The sequence below is a fragment of the Corvus cornix genome, chromosome 1A, assembly GCF_000738735.6.
Source record: "Corvus cornix cornix isolate S_Up_H32 chromosome 1A, ASM73873v5, whole genome shotgun sequence".
Taxonomy (NCBI): domain Eukaryota; kingdom Metazoa; phylum Chordata; class Aves; order Passeriformes; family Corvidae; genus Corvus; species Corvus cornix.
Window position 1 is genome coordinate 51,666,386 of NC_047057.1, and position 23,340 is coordinate 51,689,725.

Sequence of the window (23,340 nt, forward strand, 5' to 3'; positions counted from 1 at the left end):
CTACCCAAATATCACGGAAATTCTCATTAACTTTTAGCATATATTTCGTTTTTAGAGATGTGGAGCAACTCTGACCCAGTACAAGGAAGTTATGTCTTTCTTCATCTGGCATAGCAACAGCTGTTCTGGGTCATGCAAAATATCTGTCCAGGTCAAGATCCTGTTCCCAGTGTGGCTATTAATGGATGCTTAGGCAGATTACAAGCACCCCTTCCCGTCCTCCGTGCAGTCACAACACGTGGATGCATGTTCTGGAGTGGTAGTTGTGCGAGTCTGCACAGGGCTGATGGTTGCAGTGAAATACTAGAATAAGGAAAAACTTTTGTTTTGTTTCTGTCCCCCGGGGCGGCAGAGCCTGCTAAGCAGGTCACTGCCAAGGGAGGGGCTGTCTCTGCAATGGGGAAGCCCGAGCTGGGTGTGCGAGGGACCACAGCCATCTGGTGGTCAGAGCGAGCAGGCAGCGCTGTTCTTTCTTCAACAACGTCAGAAAACTTTTAAAAAGGGAAAGGCATTTAAAATAATTCCTTGCAGTGCTCTTTTTTTTTTTTTTGCAATCATGAAGCAGTTTGTGCCAATGCAAAGTGCCCAACCTCTATTTGAAATGATCTCTTGCAGAACTAGCAGGTTTTTTTTCCCTTCGCTTCTGAAAAGAAACCTTGCAAAATTATTCAAGCTATTATTGGTATAATCTATAACAGCACGACAGTACTAATTTGGAATCTTTCCATGCCTTCATCCCCATTCTTCATATTTTCAGTTACTTGAAAAAGAGATACATTTTCCCTGTCAGATAAATCTCAGTGAAAAGCACTGTGGGGAGGGGACAGGCTCACCCCGGGGGCCGCAAGCAGCACTCTGAATTTTCACCTGTTGGCCATCGATTCAAACTGACCTCACTTGGCAGACACCAAAAACCCTTTCCATCTGTTTGCCCCTTGACGAAAATAGCAGCAACTCATTTCTCCTGCACTCAAGTCTTCCTTGGGGACAGTTCCCTCTTAGATTTGCCAGGTCCTGGGCCAGCTGTCTGGGGAATTAAAAACAAGGTGAGGGTGAAGACGGGGGCTTTATCCTGAGGTGGACTCAGGGCATCCCAGAGGCAGTAAGGAGGAGTTTGGACTCCCCATACTCAGGATATCCGTTCAGGGATGTCTTCATCTCTCCTTTTGGGAAAGTTGCAGGCAGTGCTCCGAGGTAGCTGGAGGCACTGAGAGCTTTCAGTGCCAGCTGAGGCATGAACCAGTGTTAAAGCATCACCAGTGTGAACAGCCTGGTACCCTGCAGAAACACTGACTGGGCACCAGAAGCCCTTCCTTCCCAGCTGAGCCAGGCAGCCTGAGGCCAGGCACTGGCTAGAGGGCTTGGGCCTTGCTTGCTCTGGAAGCCCTTCCAGCCTCACAGTTACAAAACTAGCCTGTATTCCATCATGAGCCAGCTCTTGCTTCCTCTCCTGCACGTGCTCCAGCAGGGGAACCTCAGCCACTTGGCCCTTTTGCCTTTCTTCGGATGACATTTTCGAATCTACTTAACCTCCTTTTAAGAATCCTTCCCACAGCTCCCACTCAGCTGGACACTAGAGAGGTAGCATAGGGACAACTGAGGATGTCCTGTGGATACCAGAGGGTCCTTTAGTAGCAACTGTATTTCTTGCATGTCTTTATAAGTGACTTACAGGCTGCAAGGTGGGTATTCAGATCTGGCCACAAGGCAGAGAGGGAAAGGAGAGGGGGTAGCTTGCCCTCTTGCTGTTTTGAGATGGGCTGTAATCACCTCCCCACAAGACTGTGGTAAAAAGCAGGGAGCACCTCCCTTGACTCCCAGCACCCTCAGCCCCCATGCTGTTCTCCTCTCAGCACCAGTGCCCTTGCCTTTTCATGGAGAGCAAATGTGGCTGCATGGTTTCATCCCTCTTCTCCCCACAGCATCCTCCCCTCCCCACACCAGCACTGACAGCACACACCGTATCTTCAAGGGAGACTCAAGTCTTTGCTCCTTTAATGTGCAGTAAAAAAAGACAACTCTCCCACGCTCAACAAGAAATCCCACGAGCAGAAGCCCTGAGCTTGGCACCCTTCTCCCTGGCTTTCATTTACAACTGGGCAGCGTGTGCAGTTTGCTCAGGAGGGTTTTTCTCCCCATGTGCAGAGGAGCTTCTGGCTGCTGCAGGGCTGCTTTGCTGGCATGAAATGACTGATGTCTCGCTTCCCCTCTGTGCTCATCAGCTGAACAAGCTTCTACAGCAACAGCACGTTCCCACATGCTGATGGAAGGGCCTCCTGCTTTAAGGGGACGCAGTTCTGTGACCCCAGTGCACACAGCCACCCTGAGGGAGTCTGTAGCATTGGCCTGGCTCAGAGAGACTTCCCACACCACGGCACAATGTGGTGGAAGGCATCAGTGGAAGTGAGAGAGGGAGGTAGGATCACATTGGGAGAAAAATATGATAATGGAGAATTAAATTAACTGCAAATAGTTTGCTGAAGGCACATCCTACCCCGTGGGAGACAGTCCCTTCAGCCTAGGGTACCACTTGCAGTCCTGGGTGCTGCCAAGGGCTTGGATGACTGGCTGTCATGCAATGGAAACATCTGAGCTGTGGGTAGGATTCTGAATAAACTGATAGGGAAAGGAAGGCGGGGAAGAGGAAGAGAAGGGGTTGAGTGGGAAGGTGTTGCATACCACAAGCACTTGTGAAAGAGAGATTAGAGCAACAGGGTTCCTCTACCGTTAGTGTTCCTCCTTGGCCACCAGTAATGCTTCACATCCCCGTGCTTTCCAGTCTAACACTGGCAGGCAGAGGGCTGGAGATACATTCTAGGAGAGGGGTGAGGAAAGAGGCAGGCAGGAATGATTTCAGCAGCAGACTGCAGCCTCTCCTGTTTCTTGGCCAAGATCTCTAACTACCTCATTGGAGACTAGGATGAAGGAGCTTCTTCCGGAGCTTCTGCTTTGTCCACACTGTACCATAAAAAGCCCACTGAACTCCCACATTCTCTAGCAGCTTTGAACCCCCCCCCCTTCAGAAGTCTATTGTATGATATCCCTAAACACAACAAAGATTATCTGAAGTCTGAAAGCAGCTTAAAAATAAAAATAACTCAAAGGTGAAACAGGAAGAGAATGGAGGAAGGGGACAGAGTCCTTCCTCTGCTGGCCCCTGGTTGGAGGCAAGCAAAACAGCACACACAGCCTCTTGCTCCACAGCACACCGGTCCATAGCATTCACAAGGCAAACATAGCATCATCTTCCTTTGCTTGCTTCCGATGATGGCTGGCAGCAGGAGGGGACACAGACGTCCCTGCCGAGGAGCTGGACAAAGTGGGGAGGCGGTCCGCAACTTTTGCTCGCTCTTCCAGAAATTTGTCAAACTCTGAGGGCAAGAGAAGAGCAGAGCATTAGCAAGGAGGGGGGTTTGTGGAAGAGCTAAGGTGCTGCCAGGAACAGTTAAAGAAGAGGGTTGGCTGGCACCAACCTTACCTTCACTGGTGACACCTTTTGCATCCTCTGATTCGCCCTAAAGAAGAAGGAGAAGGGCATGGTTAGAAGGAAGGTAGGTAAAGGCATCTCACAGATGTGATTCTTTGCACATGGAGAGACAGGATAGTGCTGCCTCCACTTCCACAGTACAGACACGTTAGAGGGACCCTGAGCCTCAGTTCATTAGCTATGTCTCCCAGAAGGCTGATTGTACTGTTGTGGTATCCCAAAGCCTGTGTCCTTGCCTTTTCCTTTCATGATCCCTCCCAGCAGCCTGTGCCACACATTCAGCAATGCCAGCACTGTTACACACTGCCTGAAATCCAGCCCACAGACAACTCCAGCAGGACTGCTGGCTCCAGGAAAGCAGCTCCTCACTTACCACGTCAGTGGAGAGCCACTTTTCTATGTCTTCCATGAAATTGGCTTGAGGAACTGGTACCTGGGGCAGAAAAAAAGGGGTGATGAGGCCAAGAAAATAGAGGATGTTCCAGTAAATCCACTATGCAAAAAGAAAGCCCAACTCACAAGCTCACCCTCTTGCTCCACTGTTCTGTCAGCTCAGGCCCATCCAAATCCAGCCAGTGCCACTGCAAAGCTCTCCCAGCTACCGGTGCCATTGCTTACCTGCTTCCTCTGCCCCATCCATTCCCAGACACGCAGTTTCCAGGATACATGCCATTAAAAGCATCTGTGGTTTGGTGGTTGGCTTTGGGGTATTAGGACTGGACCAGACTTTGCTTTTTGGTGAGGACCCACTAGGTGAATATTGGCTGCTTGTGTTAGGCAGCCAGAGAACAAGAGACATGCATTTTTCTACACCTCCTCCCTTCTACAAACCAGTGACAATCTGATGTCAAAATCTGAAATGCTGAAGATATTAGAGGTGCCAGGTCTGGCAGCACAATAAAGGGGAAAGACACCTGCCAAGAACTGATTCCCTGGTAGGATCATGGACCACAGCAGGATTTGACATCACACTTTCAAACTACTGAAACAGACCCATCAAAGAGAAAGTAATCTACAGTTAAATTTTACTTCCAGTAGGGATGAGGCTAGCTCAGAAGAATTCATGTCCCTGATCAATTTAAACAGAAAAGAGACATATTCCTAGTGGACAGAGATAACCTTGAAAGAAACAAAATCAGATTCAAAACCCCAGATCCTTTTTTCCAGTCATGAGCTCCTGAACAAAGCTGAGCAAGAAGCAGCCCTTGCTAGAGGCTCCCCAAGCAGAAGCATGAGACATTATTTGTGGGAACTTATTTATTAGTTTTCTAATATATATAGCTCCCTTGCCCTCAGGAAAACACTGAGACCAAGAAAAAGAGCAACGCCTTTGTACCAAAGACAGGCAGATTTTCCCAAACCAGGGAGCAAGCACAGATAGTTATCACAGCTGGCAGATGGATGAATGGGAACAGAAGAGGATGAGTGAGATTAGGGAAGTTTCAAAGCAAACTGGCTTTGCCTACACAGAGAGGATCTCTCTGGGGTAGAAGTGCATTCAAGCCAACTGTACAGCATGTGGGGAAACTTCCTAGAGCAGACATCAGTCTGGGCAGTGCCCATTACAGGAAGACAGGCTAACAAGCTTCAGACCCAGGAGCTGTCAAAGCCTCTGTGTGCCTGTGGGAATGCAATTGCAGGAATTCCTGCTGCCAAAAGACCAAATTCAACCTCCTGAAAGCTCAGTCACTAGCTATAGGAAGAGGCCTTCAACAGGGTAAAGTCGGAACGCGTTTTCCTTCAAATGAGGCTCTTCATGCTAAGGAGGAGAGACTGCAAGGACAATGAATGGCAGCAGCTGCCCTCAGCAGCTGCCCTATTGCCTCTGCTTCAGACACCCATCCCAAAACAGGCCATCCTCTAGCTCAGAGTGGCACATGCTCTCTTGGCCTCAGAGCTCTTAGGATTTTTTCCTGCACAAATGTTTACTTGAGGAAGGACTGACACACTGCCTGTTTCCTTCCCAAACCTGGTCTCCACTACTGGCCCAGCCCAGGGCTGCTTAATTTCAGTTAGCAGTATCTGCTGATGTCTGCTGTGCATCCTCATGTGCTGTGCCAGTGACACTTCTGTGCCAGAGCCCCAGCCTCCTTCCTCCCTGCTGGTGCTCCACGACCTCAGATCTCACCATTCCTTGACGCATCATCCACTTTGTCAGCTGGGCTCCATCACTAGAGGCACCAGACTCCCCCTGAATGAGAGAGAGTCTGCATTGCAGTGTGAGGGAGAGGGGAGGCAGTGGGTTTGGGGTGGGGGAAAGAATATACTAGTACTGGTGGCCTACTTCTCTGATTGCTGAGAGAAGGCAACTGGACTTGGAAATTTGCTGAAGAGGAATAAAACATACATTTCCAGGTGGAAATTTCCCTGGGGAAGGACATCCTTCAGGCAACCCCAGACCTTCCATAGCTCCTCACCTCAGGGCTTTAAAGAATGAGGTATGTAGCCCAGCTAGGAAATGCAGGTTGGTGGAGAGTGGGAGTTACTTGACTTTTTCCAGACAGCACACTTACTGCCTTGGTGAGCCAGGAGGTTGCTCCCATTCCTGGTGATGTACTAAAAGCTGTGGCCACTTACCGCTCCTGTGTTCTGCTGCCGGGCATCCAGGGCACCAGCGAGGCCTTTGGTGGCTTGGGGGTCTTCATACTTTACCCTGGAAGCAAAAAGTGAGACAAAACACAGGCTGATGAGAGGCCTGAGAATGAAGAGCAGGAAAACTCCTAAACATAATATTCAGTTCTTCTGACTGCACAACTTTTCATGCCTCATCTTTCTGCTCCCAAGAGCATCTAGAAAGGTGTGCAAAGCCCTTATTAAAGGCATAGCCCACCACAAAACAGACTAATCTACTCACTGGAACAGCATTGTGGGATCCAACAGGACAGCCCTGGCACACTGACAGAAGAATGACAAGGACTCATATGAAAACTAAGACACAGACTTACAGCTAGGTGCATTAACCACAACACTTACCTTCTTTGGGGTGGACTATAAAGAGAGAAAACTAACACAGACTGACCAGAATATTACAGACATTTTAGAAAGGATTTGAGCAACAAGCCCCTACATACTCATCTATCTTCATAGACACAAACAGCTCAGAAACATCTCTTTAACTAATACCACTTGAGAAATGATGGTGGCAGAGGCTCACTGGCCTATTCTATATAGGTGGGACTGGATGATCAGAAGAGCCTCATGTTGCTTCCAGGCCTCCAAACGCACCATTCCACACGCAGACACGTCTCACCCATAATTTCCCTCATCCCATTCCTGTGCCCCCTCTAGACTGCTACTACACATGACAATGCCACACGTCACCATTTGATCCATGCTGAGTGGGGAAAGCTGTCCATGCTAGGAAAATGAAGCCTTTCACAGAAACTCTCCACAAGTTTCCTCTCCAGCTGCTCCCAGGCCCCTTTCCACAGATCCAGCAGAACATCAAGTGGAGCTGGTTTTGTTGGAGGCCAGGGGCTTGGGCCACCGCCGCTCAAACTTCTCAAAGAAGTGCTCATCAGTGAAGGGGCCGCTGTGGACAATGGCATCCAGGATGAAGTACAGCGCTGCTATCATGCCACTGATGAGGAAGAATGGCAGGAAAGGCTTGAAGTGCCTCAAGCACTGCTTCACCGAGACACACATAAAGCATGGGGGGTCAGGAACAAACTCCAGAGGCTCTGCCAGCACGTCCTGTTCAGGAGCTGCAGGGCAATGAGTCTGTTCAAGTGCAGGGAGACACTGAGAGCAGACACTCGTGAGTGAAATGTGAAGCCTGAGCCACCAGAGGTTACCTGGCAGGAGTGCAAGTGCAGGCAGATGAAGGGCAGTGAGGAATAAATAGAAGATGCCTTGTTACTTGTGCAGAGATCATAAACCTCAGCCTGTTAAGGACTGCGCTACAGCAGAGAGGATACAATTCCACCTCTGTGCACATCTCCAGCACTGAGCACATACCAATGGCTCCAGTTTCAGCCCCAGATTGGGTGCTGTTGAGACAACTGTTTTTGTGCTGGACTGTCTCTGTCCTCAGGCAGCACAACCCACAGTAAAAGCGGTGGGGAAACCCAGGGACAAAACACATGAAGTCATGTGTAGGCCATGGGTTTCCCCACCATGTTTACCAGAAGCAGTCTGAGGCAGAGGAATGGAAGGAGATGTGGTTAAGAGACCTTAACTTGACATGTGTAAGAGACCTTAGCTTGCTACTGGCCAGCTGCAGAACAAGGCACTCCAGTGGCTGCAGGAATGCAGGAGCACAGGTCTTGGAGGGCTGGAGGCAGTGATGTGCCCCTGGGCTCTACTGCTTGGTACTCAATGGAGAGCAGTGAATGGCACTGACAGGCAAAGCAGTGTGAGATCAGCCACAGTCTCTAAACCCAGGGGATCTGGTCAGCACAGCTCTTGTCAGCTCCTCCAGAACAAGGGTTCGGGAATCCACTCTGCAGTGGAGAAGACCTCTTCAGTTCATCCAGTTCTATGGAGACCCAACTCTTAGTGCTTTACACCAGGAGGTCTCAAACACACCATGGACGAAGAAACATCAGTCCCACTTGCCAACGGGGAAGCTGAGGCACAGAAGAGTGCCCTCTTGCAAGGCACAACTGACTGCACTCTTCCTGCACTCCAGCTCAATACTCTGTCTGTTAGGCTGAATCAGTACTCAGCAATTCCCAAATTCAACATTACCCCTGTCAGGGCACATGAGTTAAGAGGCAGACAAGAAGACTGAGACAGTCCCACTCCACACCTTCATCCCCAGACACTGAATCTTCCAGAACATGTGGCACTGCAATGCTCACATGCTCACTAATTCCTTCTCCCCATACCCAGGAGGACACTGTGAAGGGGAGATGTTGGCAGCAGGAAAAAGGACTGGGAGCACAGAGCTCATCCTACAAACACTGTGCATGTGAAGAGTGCATTTCTGTTGCATCCTCCTGTCTCCCAGGAAGTGCTGCTGGTTGGGGTCATGGCCCCATTTACCCTGAGCCCTCATCCTTTGCAAGAAGGCAGGACAGGACAGGACAGAGGGAGCTGCTCCACTCACCCTCTGCGCTGCTCAGCCAGCGAGCTGCCACGGGTCAGGGCAAACATGTCAAAGTCTTCTTCCAGCTTGCCAGAAGTGTCGAGGGAGTGCAGCCCTGCACTTACACTGCTTGAGCCTAGGTCTGTGGGAGAGAGAGCAGGGTCAGCAGGCAGCACAGAGCAGCAAACGGAGGACTGTAGGCTTGGAGAGTGCTGGATGGGAAGCTATCATCAGAATGGGCTAAACTGCTCTAGGTCCACTCCTCCATCCCGCTCCTCAGCTGCAGCACAGTCTGTTCATGTGGGCAGTGTCGTGGGTGAAGTAACAGAAGCAGTTTCTTTGCCTACTCAGTAGATACTTTTGGCTCAGTTTCAGACAGCAGCAGCATCAATTTACTGATGCTGAAGGCTAGATGTTCCTGACCATCTTAGACAACTCTGGAGGGAATTGCGCCATAACCTGTGGAAGAAAATAACCTGTGCTTCTGGGCAAATGCCTCTGAGACAGATGAGTGGATTTTGTGACTCAGGCATCATCTGAAAAAAAGGTGACTTGAAAAATATCTTAGCTGGCTTGTCTGTAAAAACAGTCTTGTGCCAATTTTCTGCACCTGCATCCAGGCAGTGCTATGTAGGCTGTTGGTATATCTTGAAGAACCCCCAGGATCCCCCAGGCTTCTTGAGTAAACAACCTGTCAAATCCTGGGTCCTGAGCCCAAGATGCTCATGGCTGCCTTTGCAGCATAGCTTCAGCTGCTCTGCTTCTCCCAGACCTCAGTGGTCAGCCTGACACCACACAGCAAGAGAGGTAAGCAGGCAATGCTGCCAGGCATTGCAGAGAGAGCAACTTTATTCCCGATCCTTCTGGAAGGCAAGGTCCTTAGCCACACACTAATGCTGAGGTCCTTCTTAAGTCATGGCCACCTCCTGCACAATGTGAGGTGAGAACACCAAGACATATGCTTGAGTGCCCTGGGGCATATACAAGCTTCTTCATGAGTTTATTAGTTGAAAACACAGGGCATTTCTCTAGGTTACTCTATGAATCTGACTAAATAATTTTGGGAGATGATTCAAGGGCAGGAAAGGATTTTCAAAGCAGTACAGGAGAAAGACTGAGGGGAAAACCACATGGCAACATACTCATTCCAGCCAGCTGAGAGGAAAGGTTGCTGGTGACTTCAGGCTGTTTCAGTGCTGAAGGAGTACTGGGTGCCAGGTCAATCAAGCTGTTCTCTGCCTCATTTGGTGCCTTTGTAGGAAGAAAAAAGAAGATGGTGGAGAGTTTCTGAAGCTTGGACACCCTGACCCTACAATCCTAGCTCATTGATACTGGAGAGGAAAGCCCTTCTGCACTCATTAAAAGGTATCAGCTATGAAGAGGGAGAAGAGGGACAGTGACCAGAGAACTGGCTGGGAATAGTGTCCCAGGGCAGGATATGCCGTGGTAGCCAGCCTCCCAGCTCTGCTGGATGTCAATAAGTAGGGTAGATGCTGGTTCAGAGGACAGGGTAGTGCTCAGAGAAGGTTTATATGGGAATTGGAATCTCACTAATAAACATAACTGCTGCTCTGCTCTGCTCTTGCTCATTGGGCAGGGCGGGAGAGGCTTGCGGTGGGAACTGGGGTGTCCCATACACCAGGTGGTCTGGTGCAGCCTGGCTGGGACAGCAAAGCCCACCATTTCTAAGTGGGGCAGACTGAACCTCCCTCCAAGTCAGCAGGGCACTGCTGGACCTGCAGGATGTAAACCAAGCTGCACAGAGGGGCAGTTGCTCCAAGTTACCTTAACAGGCTGTCCTGTCCGAAGTCGCTCAAACCTGCAAGAAAGATGACAGGATGCATTTCAGTCGTGTGGGCTCATTCACCCACAGCCCAGGAGATTTCTTATAAGACTTGGCACAGTCTGCCGTTTTCTACCCACAAGGAAAGGGGAATCATGGCTCAGGGCCCAATTTCCCCTCAAGACACCCCAACAAGACCCAGAGAGTTGATGTCTCCTGAGAGGTGGTGTGAGAAAGCTTCTTAGGATCCTCCAGAGTTACTCCTAACCAACAGCTCTCCATACAGTTCATCTGGGGATGAACTCCCCAGACTTCATTCTAGCAAAGAGATGTGTTTGTTGAAACAGAAGGGAAAAAAAAAAGGAGTGCTGATCCCACACCTGGGCAATTTCTTTCTGTCCCCATCTGCCTCAGAGCTAGAAAACCAGCTCTTTCCATGCAGTTGCCTCCTTCTTCTGGGTTATGCCACAGGCACATCTTTATATCCCGTCAGGAACTTACACAGCAGTTTTGAAGGGACAGGAATTAGTCAGCAAAAACTGAGAACAGGCTTTGTTCTCAAGGATGGATGATACAGACTGATATGTCTCGAGTATTATACTCATGGGCAGATCAAAAGGGTGGGCTAGGCAGCCTTCAAGGGCAGTGAACTCTTGAGGGAGAGCAGGGAAGAGAAGGGAGGAGAGAGGTACCTTTCATGGCGTAGAAACACGTTATTGAGGTTGTCATTGATGAGGAGCAGCTCCTCGGTGAGTTGCTCGTGGAGGACACGGGGAATCAGCTCCAGGACTCGCTGCTGCATGGCTCTGCATGTCCGATTCAGCTCCTGTTCAAAGCAGGGCAATTTACCACAAAGGTCACGCTTATGGCTGAGCACTCACAAATCTAGAAGTCTGTCTGGAACACAGACCCCAGAGGCTACTATCAGGGATCTATCAGGAACTGTTGATGAGCAACAAATATGGTGTGAGAGGTAAATTGAGTCTGAGCTTTACATGGAATAATTGTATGCTTTTAGTGTAACACATCACCCAGAAAGAAAGGCCCTTGGCAACTACAAATTCCCATGTGAGATGATTCCAGCCTCGGTAGTGCAATTTCCATCCACCATTGAAACTCTACCTTCCCTGTGTCTCCCTTATCCCTTCACTCCCTGATAAAGCCCCACACTAAACTGTCCAGTCCTTCCTCTGGCATGCATCGGGCCTCAGTCCATCCAGTCATTGTGCTTCATGTGCCAGCCCTCCACCCCTGCCGTGTGTTCCTTACTTGCAGCAGCTCCAGGTCAGAAGGCTCAGCCTGGGATGGCACCAGCTCCGTCAACATCTCCGACATAACCTTTGTGTTCCCATTCACCACTTCCAGTTCTCTGCGCAGCTTCCCGATCTGCAAAAGCAAAGCAAAGTGACAGCTCCACCAGGGAAGGTGGGGGATGCAGCTGAGGTAGCTCTGAATGGCAGGGAATGGCACCACATATGTAAGCATGTTCACAGAGCTGGAGGAACAGCCACTGGGGAGTTTGTTTGTCACCATTCATTTTAGCTCTCAGGAGCTCCCAACAGGAAACACCTTCGTTACTTACCATCAAATTCATCTGCTGGTAACAGATGCCAGGCCCTCACCTGGGATCTTTGGCCACTAGCCTTTGATTTTTAATAGCCAGCACAGGCTGCTGTTATGATTCAAATCTCTCCTCAGCTAACAGCCCCCGTGTGGTAGCCATTTAAATAGTTTAATTTCCAAAGTGGTGTACGAGAGGGGAAAAAAATTAATTCCCATTCAACAGGAGAGCCTCAGCTCAGTGTGCAGTTGAAGCTTTATTCGTCTGGTTTACAAGCTGCTAATGACCCTCTTTAGAACAGTTTCTACTCTCTGTTCTGCAAGGGAATGCAAAATACCGACAGCTGGAGGTTTGGTGCTGAACATGGTATCATATGAAGTCAGGGTGAGGAAGGAGAAAAGAGGATGGGGAAACAAGTGAGGAAGCCCTAGCCTTTGGAAACCACATAGCCAGACAGGGTTGATTCATATAAAGTAAGCAATGAGGCAAGATAAACAAAGATGATAAAGAGGCATCATGTCTCAGCTCCCCACTTCCCTATAGCCAGGAGAACTTTCCTTTACCTGCAAGCAGCCCTGTCTTAGGAAAACATAACCACTCTATGGTTGCGGTATCCCAGTTCATCACTGTGACCAAAATGGAGCTCTGGGGAGCTCTCGAAGAACTGTGCTTTAGAGGAACAACTCCTTGAAGACAGAGGCCGGGGCAGGACCAGGACTGCAGTCCCAGAACAGTGTTTGTGAAATAGCCTCAAACACAGGCAGAGTCAGCAACATCCTGGGATTTGTGTCCAGCTCACCTGCTCTGGTGTGGGCGTGATGGGCGCGTCGCTGGATGTGCCTCTCCCGGGGGGCAGGGTGACAGGGTGGAGGATGGACTCCATCTGCTGAGGGGAGTTGACTGTGGGTGAGTTCTGTCCAGACTGAGAGTTGGAGCTATACACAGTCTGCAGACAAAAGTGGGGAAGGTGACAGAGAGAAGGAGATGTTAGACACTCACACTTGACAGGGCAGTGCAACTAGAGGAAAAATATTGATGGCAACTCCCCATCTGCTTTCAACAGCTCTTGGCTGTCCTGGAGCTTCTCACCACCCAAAAACCCTCTAAATGCAAGACAGAGTTCCTGAAATCCCCTCATTGCTCCAGAATGGCAGCTGCCCAACATTCTTCTCTTCAGCAATACTCCCATACCCTCTGTGGTGTGTGGATGGGTGACAGCATGTCCAGATCAGTCATGGGGAACTCCAGGCCCTTCCTTCTCAGGTCTTCATAGACAGCAACGACACCAGTCAAGTCCGGAGAGCTGCGGAAGGCATCTGCCCAGGACTGGGGAGAAGGAGACAGTACAGCCCATCACCACATACAACAACTTTCTGTACAGACACCCAAACACACACACTCTCTGGATGGGTGCAGATGCTCACACTTCTTGGCTCACCTGGATGAGGGTCAGCACCTTGTCATGCACTATGGCAGGTGGATTGTTCTTTGGCAGGATCGTTCTCACCAGGACACCTTCTACAAAGTCCTGGCTGGACACAAGGATGTGGAAGCGATGGCCGCAGTTCTTGACGCAGGTCTCCAGGACCTTCAAAGGCAATGAAACATTAGCTGTAGCCTTCTCTGCCCACATGTTAGACTTGTTGGCTTTAGGTACATGTGTCTGTTCAGCATGTGTGCTAAAAAGTACTTGTGTTCAGCACTCAGCTTTACAGCAGGGTATCACAGAGCAGAGAAAGAGCCCTGACCACTCACCGTCAAAGCCAGCATAACTTCATGGAAGTTCTTATTCCCTACAATTCTCTTCTTAATGGCTCGGAAGGCATCTTTGGGCCTGAAGGAGAAATAAGATGAAGGAAGATCATCAGAAAGTTGAGGCAAAGAAAAACAGCCACTGGTTTTGGATGCCTCATACTCAACAGGTATCCCTCACCATGTTTTCAGGATGGCTTGAAGCAGTGACTGGTAAAGCAGCGTCTGCTTGTAGTTCTGCAAGAGGAGTGGGGTTGGCTGATCATAGAACCATTTAGGTTGGAAAAGACCTTCTAAAGTCATCAAGTCCAACCATAAACCTAACACTGCAAAGTCCAGCACTAAACCATGTCCCCGAGTGCTGTTACTGAAGTTGGAGGCCTCTGCGCTGACATCTGAAACAGCTCAAGATGTTTAGGACACAAGAGAGAACAGAGGAAAAACAATGCTAGAAACACACTTGCTGGGGATAGAGCAAAATCCCATGGCAGAGAGACTGAAGAGGAGGAGATCACAGAAAAGCTTGGCATGGGTTAGAAACAGGAAGGAGAAGCAAGCTGTGGCAATTCCTGTGTTGCTCAAAGAGGAGATGTTTAACATTTCCCTGGAGACAAGGAGGCTCAAAAGCCGCAGGGGAGATGCAGTGGCAAAATCTTGCCTATATTGCAGGTGGGTATGAGAGCAACAGCATAGCAGGGCCTCATTAACCATTCTCAGAGGGGAGAAACACCATGGTCTCAGACCATTGTGGTCTTAAGAGGGCACAAATGAACCAACATGCTTTAGCAGAGCACAGGAAGAGAAGCTGAGCTAGAAGAGCAGCAGTGCTGGAGGAGAAAAGTGGGGTGGAGACACTGAGGCAGTGAGGAGGGCAGGAGTGTATTGGGCTATGGGGCAGCATGGTGTCAATGGATGGGCATTAGCAGGGCAATGGGAGAGCCTGTCAAGCTGTGTTATCAGGTGTCCAAATCTGAAACAAGTGGCCACAGCTCAGGCCTGAGAACTGTGAACAGCAACAGGTGTCTTTGCACCATGGGGATAGTGGAAAAGGAGCGGTGGCAGATCTGTAAGTAGAGATGTTTCACTTTGTTTCCATACAACTGTGAAGCTGAAAACTGGGCTTGCTAATCCTCTGTCAACATCACTGTGGGGTAGGACAGCAGGAGTGAGACCTACGTGTTTTATTCCATGTAGCACCTTCCTTTTTACATGCTGCTCTTGACATCTCCACTGTGAGAAGGAGCATTCTCCCCTGAATTCACTGGCAAATCCCCAGCTCCAGAGTTAACAAGTCTGGCAGATTGATGATTGATCTCCCTGCAGGGAGAGGGAGACAAGAGCTCCCCCCACCCACTTTGTGTGTGTTTGAGTGACTGTACATGAAAATACCAGAGAAGAAACCTAAGAAAGACTGGCACAGTGAGAGGACTGAATAGCAGCCTGAGATTTTCCCCTCTCCTCAGTCACCAGCCTTTAGATTTTTACATTCCCAGAGGAGAGAAAGAGAAGGGCAGGAAGAGAGAATAAATCAAAGTAGAAGAAATGCAAATATGCCTTTTGGAGTTGGGAGGCAGCCTGGCTTGAACAGAGGGTTGTCTGGGGACCCTGAAGGCCTGTTTCAATGGCTCCTAGCACTCACCAAGATTATAGACAAGCATCTAATATGTGCTCTGACAGCTTTGCTATGTCTCTAGGTCTCCTAGCAGAGCCTTGTCTCAGGGATTGTTGGGAAGCATAGCTTATTACCTCCACCAGTGCATGTTACCACTGCAGCCTAGGGATGTGGTGTTACAGGCAGTGCAGGGACCTGCCACTGGATATGGACCCTTGCCAGCTGCCTTACCCTTCTTCAGTCTCGTTAATGATGTCACAGATCTCCATGTTGAGAGCCCAGTCCTCACTCCGCAGGGACCCATCGGTAGCTCTCTCTGGAAAACAGAAACCAAGACAGGGTAAAGAGCAGCCCTGGCACTCTTAAGTTAACCTCTCACAAGACCCCAGACCCCAGCCTGTTTCTCCCTGGCTGCCACTACAACATGCAAGGAAGCTAATCCATATGCAAATTCCAGGTCACCAAGTGCTCCCCACTAGGTGTCACCACGGCAGAGGACATGGCTGGGATGGTGGGTGACCATGGCACCCGACAATACCGACGCACAAACACTCTGTGTGATCTCAGGTGTTCTGCACACGAAGCGAAGGGGCTCAGCACGACTTCAGCTCCAGAGCTGGGGAAAAGGGGGCTTATTTGCTTTGTTACTGCAAGGCCAGAAACTGTGAGTTCAGCCCACTCACGCTGATATGGATCTAATGCCAGTAGCACCAATTATTGATTTGTACCACATAAGGAAACAAAAGAATCAACTCCACTTTCTTCTGTACACCAGCTCTATAAAAATAAACAAGCAAACATAGAAAACTATAAGCAGAGCTTTCTCTTGTTCAACATTTACACCTCTCCCCTGAACTTCTGGCCTTTAGGGAGTGTGGGCAGAAGCAAACTGCAGGCTGAAGTTGAAGCAATATTGTTTCAGCTTTGATTGTGTCCCCTTTAATTAGGAATTCCTCAGTCAGCCTTGATGTTATTTATTCAAGGCAGAGATTTGGGAAATGAGCAGCTATTACTGGGAGCACCAGTGTCTCCACCCTGTAATCATCCATGTCTCAGTCCTAGCCATGCCACCGACTGATGCCTTCAGGGACACCACCAGTAGCTGGGGGAAAGAGAACTGCCAGCGGGGCCAGCAGGACCCAGGCACTCCCGAGACCACAGGGAAACACAGAGACACAGCAAATGGCAAGCAAAGGACAAACCCCATCATTTCCAGCTCTCTCATCCTACAAAACACTTGACTTAGCACTGGGGCAAGAGAATTAAAACTGGCCAGACCAGTTTAGCACTTACCAGGTGCTCTTCAGGAGAGCTCAGTCCCAGTGAGGTACTTATAGAAGTGCCTGCATTTTCAAAACTGCTGTCCCTGCAAAATCTGGGGCTGTCCCTTGCTGCTGTGGGTCCTCTACCACTTTTGAGAGGTCCTTCCTCTGCAGAGCTGCCTTTTTCTGCCTTTGACCAAGCAGTTAATGATCCCTGTGTGGGAATGAAATTAAATGCCCATTCACATAGTAAGGGGATAAGGCCATAACACAGGAACATGATTTTTTAATTCCTGCCTGGGTAAGCACATCCATCATGACCTGTTAAGGGTCAGGAACAGAGCTATTCACACCACTGTGCAATGGAGCCTCTTATACACGTGTCCCTCCCACAGATTGCACACCACAGTGTGAGGCTATCTGCATCTTATCACAATCCAGCCACCACCTTTTCTGTTGGCTACAGAATGTATTGATTACACAGTGATTAGGCTGATGACATTGTGGCCACAGCCAGATGAAAGAGGGCAGACAAGGGAAGGAGAGTGGCAGAATGTTCTTGATACTCTTCCACTTTTCTGAAGGTCTGGCTATTATTGGAATAACCTTAAAGCTCCTTGATTCAGGTAAACTTTTGTCACTTTGAGTATTAACTTTACATAGGGATTCTGATCTTGGGCGATCCAAGCTTCCTCAGTAAGGCACAGGAGGAAGCATTGCACTGGGTGCTGTGGTGGAGAATACAACCAGGGCAATGGGCATGTCTGGTGCACCAGTCAATGGGGAAAACTCTGGTAACACATGAGGGAAAATGTTTTCCATTGGGGCTCCTTTGGGATCAGTACTCAGTACAATGTCAGAGCTCCAGGTTTCCTCCTTCCCTGGGACACCAGCCTTGCTAGCAGGCAGATTGCAGGTCAGGTCAGTGTGATGGGTTTGGCTCATGTGGTTACAAAGCCACCCCTCACTTGTGCTCTCCCCTGGGATCCCTTGCTCATGACACATGATGGTTTGAACAAGCCAGAAATTTCACTGCACTGTTTACTGCCACTGGCAATGAAATCACAGAAATCCATTACACAGGGGTTGCTCTGCTGAAAGGGAAGTTTACATCCACTCTTCTCACTGCACACGGAAGGAAAAACCCACAACTCAGGAACAGGGCTGAGCTTGCTTGGAAACTGAGCTACAGAAGAAACACAGGACAAAATAAAACCTGCTTTTAACCATCAATCCTTGCTGTTCAGATCTCCCCAACCTTCCTTTGCATTGTACACAAACATGAATTGAATCTGCAAACACCCTTCCTTCGCTTCCCAGTGTTTGGTGGCACGCTGTAACCTGCTCTCCACCACCCTTTCCCTCCAAATGCACCAATCCTGCCAAGGTCAAGCAGTGGGTTTGCTTTTCAGAGAGGAATGCAAATAAACCATGTGTGCTCCTTCACCTGGCTGGCCACTTAGGGGAAAACTGGGCTTCCTCAGAAGTGACACATCCTGCCCCGCTGCTACCCCACAAGACAGTGGTCATCCTGCTACTGTCACCCCAGTTCATACACTCATCAAGGGACAGCTGTAGTAAAGCAGAAAATCTGTCATAAACTCAACACAGGCTCACAAAATACAAAGCTGGAAGAGTAGTATTAGAGCATATGGAAAACAGGAATGTGACCCTGAGGCAATTTCAAGGACAAAACGCTTGAATTTACCCAGTACAAATTAAGGCCTGGCCTAGCTGGCATTGGGAGAGCTGGAGTTAATGCCCTTCTAATCATCCTTGCCCTCTTCCAAGCTGTAAGGGACTGTCCAAGCCTAGTAAGATACGGAGTTTTCTCCGAAATCCTGAACTTTACCCTTTTGTAAAGCCTGCAGAAGGGGAGGAAACAAAGTCTAATTCATTAGTCACATGAAGGATCAGAGTGGCTGGCCCCATTTCATGAGCTGTAATTAGCACATGAGCTGTCTGCTCCGCATGAAATCTGAGCCCGGGATGGCTGGGGACAGCGACAAGTCCCTAAAAAGAGCGAGCACAGGAGGCAGGGCACTGCCACACACCCAGCACTCTGCCTGGTGGGACGCATCAGGCAGCATCTACTTCTGTGTGTTACCAGCTGAGCCTGACCTGCAGCAGAGAATTCCCCTGGCAGAGGTTACTGCGAGCCTGCGAGTGCTGTCCCCCTCCAAGCCCCAAACCAACTGGCCGCTGAATGTACAGGAGGCCCTTCACGGGGCCGCTCCAAAGCCACATTGTTTTGGCAGCCAGTCCGGCTCCCCGGGTGTGACAGCACTGGGGTTTGTCTGATTCCAGTCTGCTGCCTCACAAATTCCTCAGGTCGACCCAGAACTGCGGAGGACTGTGGTACGGGTTGAACCAGAGCATCAGCTCTTTTCCTGCATGGCATTTGATGTGCTCCTGCTGACTGCAGCTAGGTGATAAAAGTTATTTGGAACCGTCAGATAATGAAGAACTCCGAGCTTGGCATAACTGGCGCAAAGGAGCTGTACATTGCTTTGTGCTATGAGTACATTTCACAACTTTGCTTCTTTTCAAGGTTACTGTCTCTGCCCTGGTGGCAGGGGAGAGCACACTGTGGGGCTGGGGATCCCACTCAGCTGTCCCTGCAGCAGCACACCAGCACTGCAGCCAGTATTGTGGGGAAGTACAGGAGCCAGGGACAGAAGGTACTGTGCAGGCTCCTGTCCCCTTTGCTCCCCATTCCAGACCTGGAGTACCCATAACCAGCCAGATGCTCCTCAGAAACCCTTTGCTCGTGATATGCTCTGCCCCTCCTCCAAGTGAAGCCTTCAAACGGTGCTCCCTGCAGTGCTTCTTGCTGGCTCTAAGTTCCTCAGCAAAGCATCAAGCACCTTCTCACACATTTCAACAGGCATTTGAGGGCACCAGCAGTTTGTTGCATGAGCGAGCTTAGGTTCAGCAGAAAGCAATTCAAGAGTCCCTTCTCCCAACTTCAGTTCACAAACTCACAGGCCCAAATCAGCATCCTGAACAAGCCTCATGCTTTTACTTCCCTTGAGGGAACTTCAGCACCAGCTCTTTCAGGACTTCACCATTTAGATGTATCCTTCCCCCAAAGCCTGAGAGGACAATGTGCTTTCTAGAGAGACCAGAGATACAGCTCCAAACCTAATTCCAGGATGGTGATGGACACAGAATTTGCTGACATAGTGGTGTGGGTATTTGTGTCTCTGAACTCCTGCCCCTTTCCTGTGAATCAACTCAAATTCTCAGGGATCAAGTGGCTCTTCAACTACTGCCTTTGCCCCTTTTCCTCCAGACAGAGCAGGCACAGAAGACAAGGCAATGCCTTTTTGAGAAGCACAACCTCACAGGGACCCACAGAGCCCACAGAGGGGTGCAGGAACACCTGCGAGGTGGGATCCAAAAGGTTGTGGGGATTTTTTTGACATATTGTCTTGCATCTGCCTCTCTTCCTCACCCAGGAGCCTTTCCTACTTGCTCCCTCTTTACAGTCTTAACTTTTCCCAGTCCTCATGCTTAAAATAACCCCCATCCATAAAAAAATCTGTGTCATCTCTGTGCTATACCGTTACTTCTATGCCTTGCCTGCCCTCACTCACTGAAATAACCTGCCTCTGTCCATTTTGGTATTGCTATAATTACTAGTTATTTTAGACTTCCAGGGTGAGGAGAGAGCATTGGTGGTTTCATGTCCATCCTCTCACTAAGAGAGAATTCACCTCCTTGAAATTAGATTTTCCATTTTGAAAATGGAAAAAAGCTTCTCTTAGCTCCTAGATGGAGGCACAGTGGATTTCCCTTTTGAGGGGAGAATCTGAACTACGGTGCTTTATCACTCTTTGGAAATTTTCCCACTGGATTTTAAAAAAACCCACCACACAACAGAAACAAAAACTAAAAAACTCAAACAAGCAAGTCTGTATTCCTCTTACTTGGGAAGAGACATCACAGGAAGAGACACCATCCTGTGCAAAAACCAGACAGAGGCAACTTTTGTAACTAAATCTCAGAACTGTGAGTAAGAAACTAGGAAACCTACTCCTCTGCAACTGACTCATTCTGTGACAGATCACTGAGATTATCTGGGCATTGCTTTCCTAGTCAGAAAAATAAATGGGTCTTACTAGATTAATGAAGGAATTTGAGAATGTTGCTAGAGTATGCCACAGAGGATTTATTTTTTTTCTTCCTTAGCCTTCATCTAAAGCTATTTTAGACTTCATAAACTCTATCAAGCATACATGACTTTGCCCAAATAATTTACAAGGACGCAGCATTATCTTTCTGCAGACAGCCCAGAGCAGCAGCGCTGTGCAGGTTTGGTGATCAGGCTCATGGTTTGGACACGCAGCTGCCACGGACCTACCAAACGAGTTTGGGTAAGTCATGTTTGCATCCCAAATTAAGCAGGGAAGATAGCATTTATCCATGTCCCCAGGATGTTGATAGGCAATGTTCAAAAGGAGAAAATATTCATATTTTCAGTCACCAGCCCTTTCAAGTCCTCCACAGAGTTCCTTTCTCACATGCTGTAATTCCTCCATTCCTTTGGACTCCCATAACCCAAATCAACCCCATTCACTAAGATCTCCCTACTATCACACCTCTGCTACTGAGGCTTCTCAACCCCTCTCTGACAACACTTTTGAAATAACTTTTCTTTTTCCTCTTCTTTGCTGTTGGTTTGTTAATTGGGAATCCCTTGCTTAATTGAAGCAAAGCCTGGTTACAATCTGGTTACTCTACTGACCAGAAAAATCTGTGAGGCAACCTTCAGATTGCCTCTACCCAAACGCAAGGGCATATCTGATACACTCACTGAGGGAACACAGAGCATTCATTCAGGAAAGGACAGGAGATGGCTTCTCCTGGAATGTGTGACCAAACATGTGATGTTCTTCTGGGGGTATGTTAAAGATCATCTGGAGGATTTTGATAACAGGAAGTATTTCCTGATGATCCTTCCCCCACCTGGCTGTAATGCATCTCACCTATCTGTCCCAACACCAGAGTGGCACAACACAGTGCCCCTGACACACTTTGGGACAGTGTTAGGATAGCCTCTACAATCATTATAATAAAAGCATTACTTAAAGCAGCTACTTGCTCCCTTCCCACTGCACACACAGCCACTTGCTCACTCATGTAAGCACATCAGAAAGACTGAACGTGGGACCACATGTTCACAGCAAAGAGCAAAGGTCTGACAAGTGACGAACAGCAAAAGTGACCAAGTACATAAACTTACAAGTGGAGAGTTTAAATGGGCATCAACCTTCAAGCACAACTTGAAGGCCCTTAGGCAACACAACATGGGAACAGAGTCTTCATTCTAAGCATTTTAAAGACTGCATCACTGTCTGACACCAGCACGGCTGTTGACGGTCTTGTTCTCTCTAACTGCGGCATCTCTGCTCCACCTTCTCCGACCACATCCTTCTCCCATGTTCCCTGAGCAGCCCTGAGCACAGGGTCTGTGGGACACCATGTGCCTGTGGGCCTGCCAGGTCACAGAGGGGGTGCTGTGTTCATTGTCAAAGCTGGTGCTCCATGCCGTGAACCAGCTCCTGCTGCAGGACCCAGTGCATGGCCCTGCCAAGCACCGCTTGTCCCACAGCTCAATGCAGGGAGGCTCGGGGCACACAAACACCCCCAGCTGCCCAGCGCATGAGTCCTTTGGGTAAGGGACACGGGTCCGAAAGGGTGAGCCGCGTGCCCCAAAGCCAGCCCAGCCTGCACCCGCTGTCTCCGCAGCCCCGCTGTCCCCGCAGCCCCTGCCACCCCCGTCCCACAGCCCGGCTGTCTCCACAGCCCGGCTGTCTCCACAGCCCCGCTGTCTCCGCTGTCCCCGCAGCCCCCTGCCGCCCCCGTCCCACAGCCCCGCTGTCCCCGCAGCCCCTGCCGCCCCCGTCCCACAGCCCGGCTGTCTCCACAGCCCCGCTGTCTCCACTGTCCCCGCAGCCCCTGCCCTCCCCGTCCCACAGCCCCGCCGTCCCGCGGCCGCCCCTCGCGCCACCGGGGGACACGAGCCCCGCTGCCGCCCGGCCGCGATAGGCTGCCCTGGCTGGAGCCCAGCCAATCAGCAGCTCCCCGAAGCCCCCGAAGAGGCGCGGGCGGGAATGGCCCCGAGCCAATCACGGTGCTCTGCGGTGCCGGGGGGCGTGGCGCGGACCACCGGCCTGCGGCCCCTTTAAGAGAGCAAACTTCACCTCGCCACCCCGAGACCCCCTCGCGCCCCGATTGGCTGGCGGGGCCCCCGACGGAGCCGCCTCGGGCTGCGCGCCCACTATTGGCCAGCGGCACCTGTCAGTCAGAGCGGAACGCTCTTGTGATTGGTTAGCGCGCTGCTGGTCCCGCCGCGGAGGCGGGGGCCGGCGCTTCCCCACGGAAGGGTCCGGCGGACGCCCCCGGGGGCGCGGGGCCGGACGGGCGAGAGGGGGCGCGGGGAGGGTCGGGGGGGCGCGGGTGCGGCTCTCACCGATGCGCTGCCCCACGGGGGAGCTGAAGGGGTTCCCCAGCAGAAAGTCCATCGCCGCCGCCGCCGCGCCGCGATCAGCTGACGCCGCCGCCGCCGCCGCTCACGTGACCCGTGCGCCGGCCGGGGCGGGCCCCGCCGGGCCCCGCTGTGACGCCACCGGCCGCCGCCCGGACCGGCCCCGCCGTGCCACGGGCTGAGTGAGGTGCGGAGCGGCCGCGGAGGGGCGGTGGCTGCCGGCGGATCCCTGGTCCTGCTGACCCTTACCCCCCGGCCGCAGGAACCGAGGGGCTCCCGCTGCCGAGACCCTCCGCCGCTTTCTGCAGCCACGCCGAACTCGCGAGCCTGAGCGGTGCCCAAATCCTGGAAAGCCTGTGGC

At 50.5% G+C, this 23,340-nt stretch overlaps 1 protein-coding gene across 3 annotated transcripts; it reads right to left on the reverse strand.

The window, feature by feature from the left end:
• Positions 1 to 1,966: 1,966 nt before the first annotated feature.
• Positions 1,967 to 23,076, reverse strand: TOM1 (target of myb1 membrane trafficking protein). Of its 3 annotated transcripts, none has more exons than XM_039571284.1 (16): positions 22,965 to 23,076; positions 15,456 to 15,540; positions 13,616 to 13,694; positions 13,299 to 13,448; positions 13,052 to 13,186; positions 12,660 to 12,806; positions 11,569 to 11,685; positions 10,992 to 11,125; positions 10,302 to 10,335; positions 9,659 to 9,767; positions 8,538 to 8,658; positions 6,065 to 6,140; positions 5,616 to 5,678; positions 3,861 to 3,920; positions 3,479 to 3,515; positions 1,967 to 3,371 (listed from the first exon to the last, which is right to left on the reverse strand). In XM_039571284.1, exons 1-16 carry the CDS (start codon positions 23,014 to 23,016, stop codon positions 3,223 to 3,225), a joined length of 1,548 nt encoding a protein of 515 aa, XP_039427218.1. In that variant the 5' UTR covers positions 23,017 to 23,076; the 3' UTR covers positions 1,967 to 3,222. The 3 variants fall into 3 exon arrangements, with proteins under 3 accessions (XP_039427218.1, XP_019148237.2, XP_039427219.1); XM_019292692.3 differs by lacking the exon at positions 22,965 to 23,076 and adding an exon at positions 16,518 to 16,674; XM_039571285.1 differs by lacking the exon at positions 5,616 to 5,678.
• Between the last annotated feature and the right edge of the window lie 264 nt (positions 23,077 to 23,340).

Coding starts and splice junctions, on each gene's coding strand:
- TOM1 (XM_039571284.1), bottom strand. CDS start 23,016: ATGGACTTTCTGCTGGGGAACCCCTTCAGCTCCCCCGTGGGGCAGCGC. Junction 15,541..22,964: donor CCCCGTGGGGCAGCGCATCG/GTGAGAGCCGCA, acceptor TCTGTTTTCCAG/AGAGAGCTACCGATGGGTCC. Junction 3,372..3,478: donor AAAAGGTGTCACCAGTGAAG/GTAAGGTTGGTG, acceptor TCTTGCCCTCAG/AGTTTGACAAATTTCTGGAA.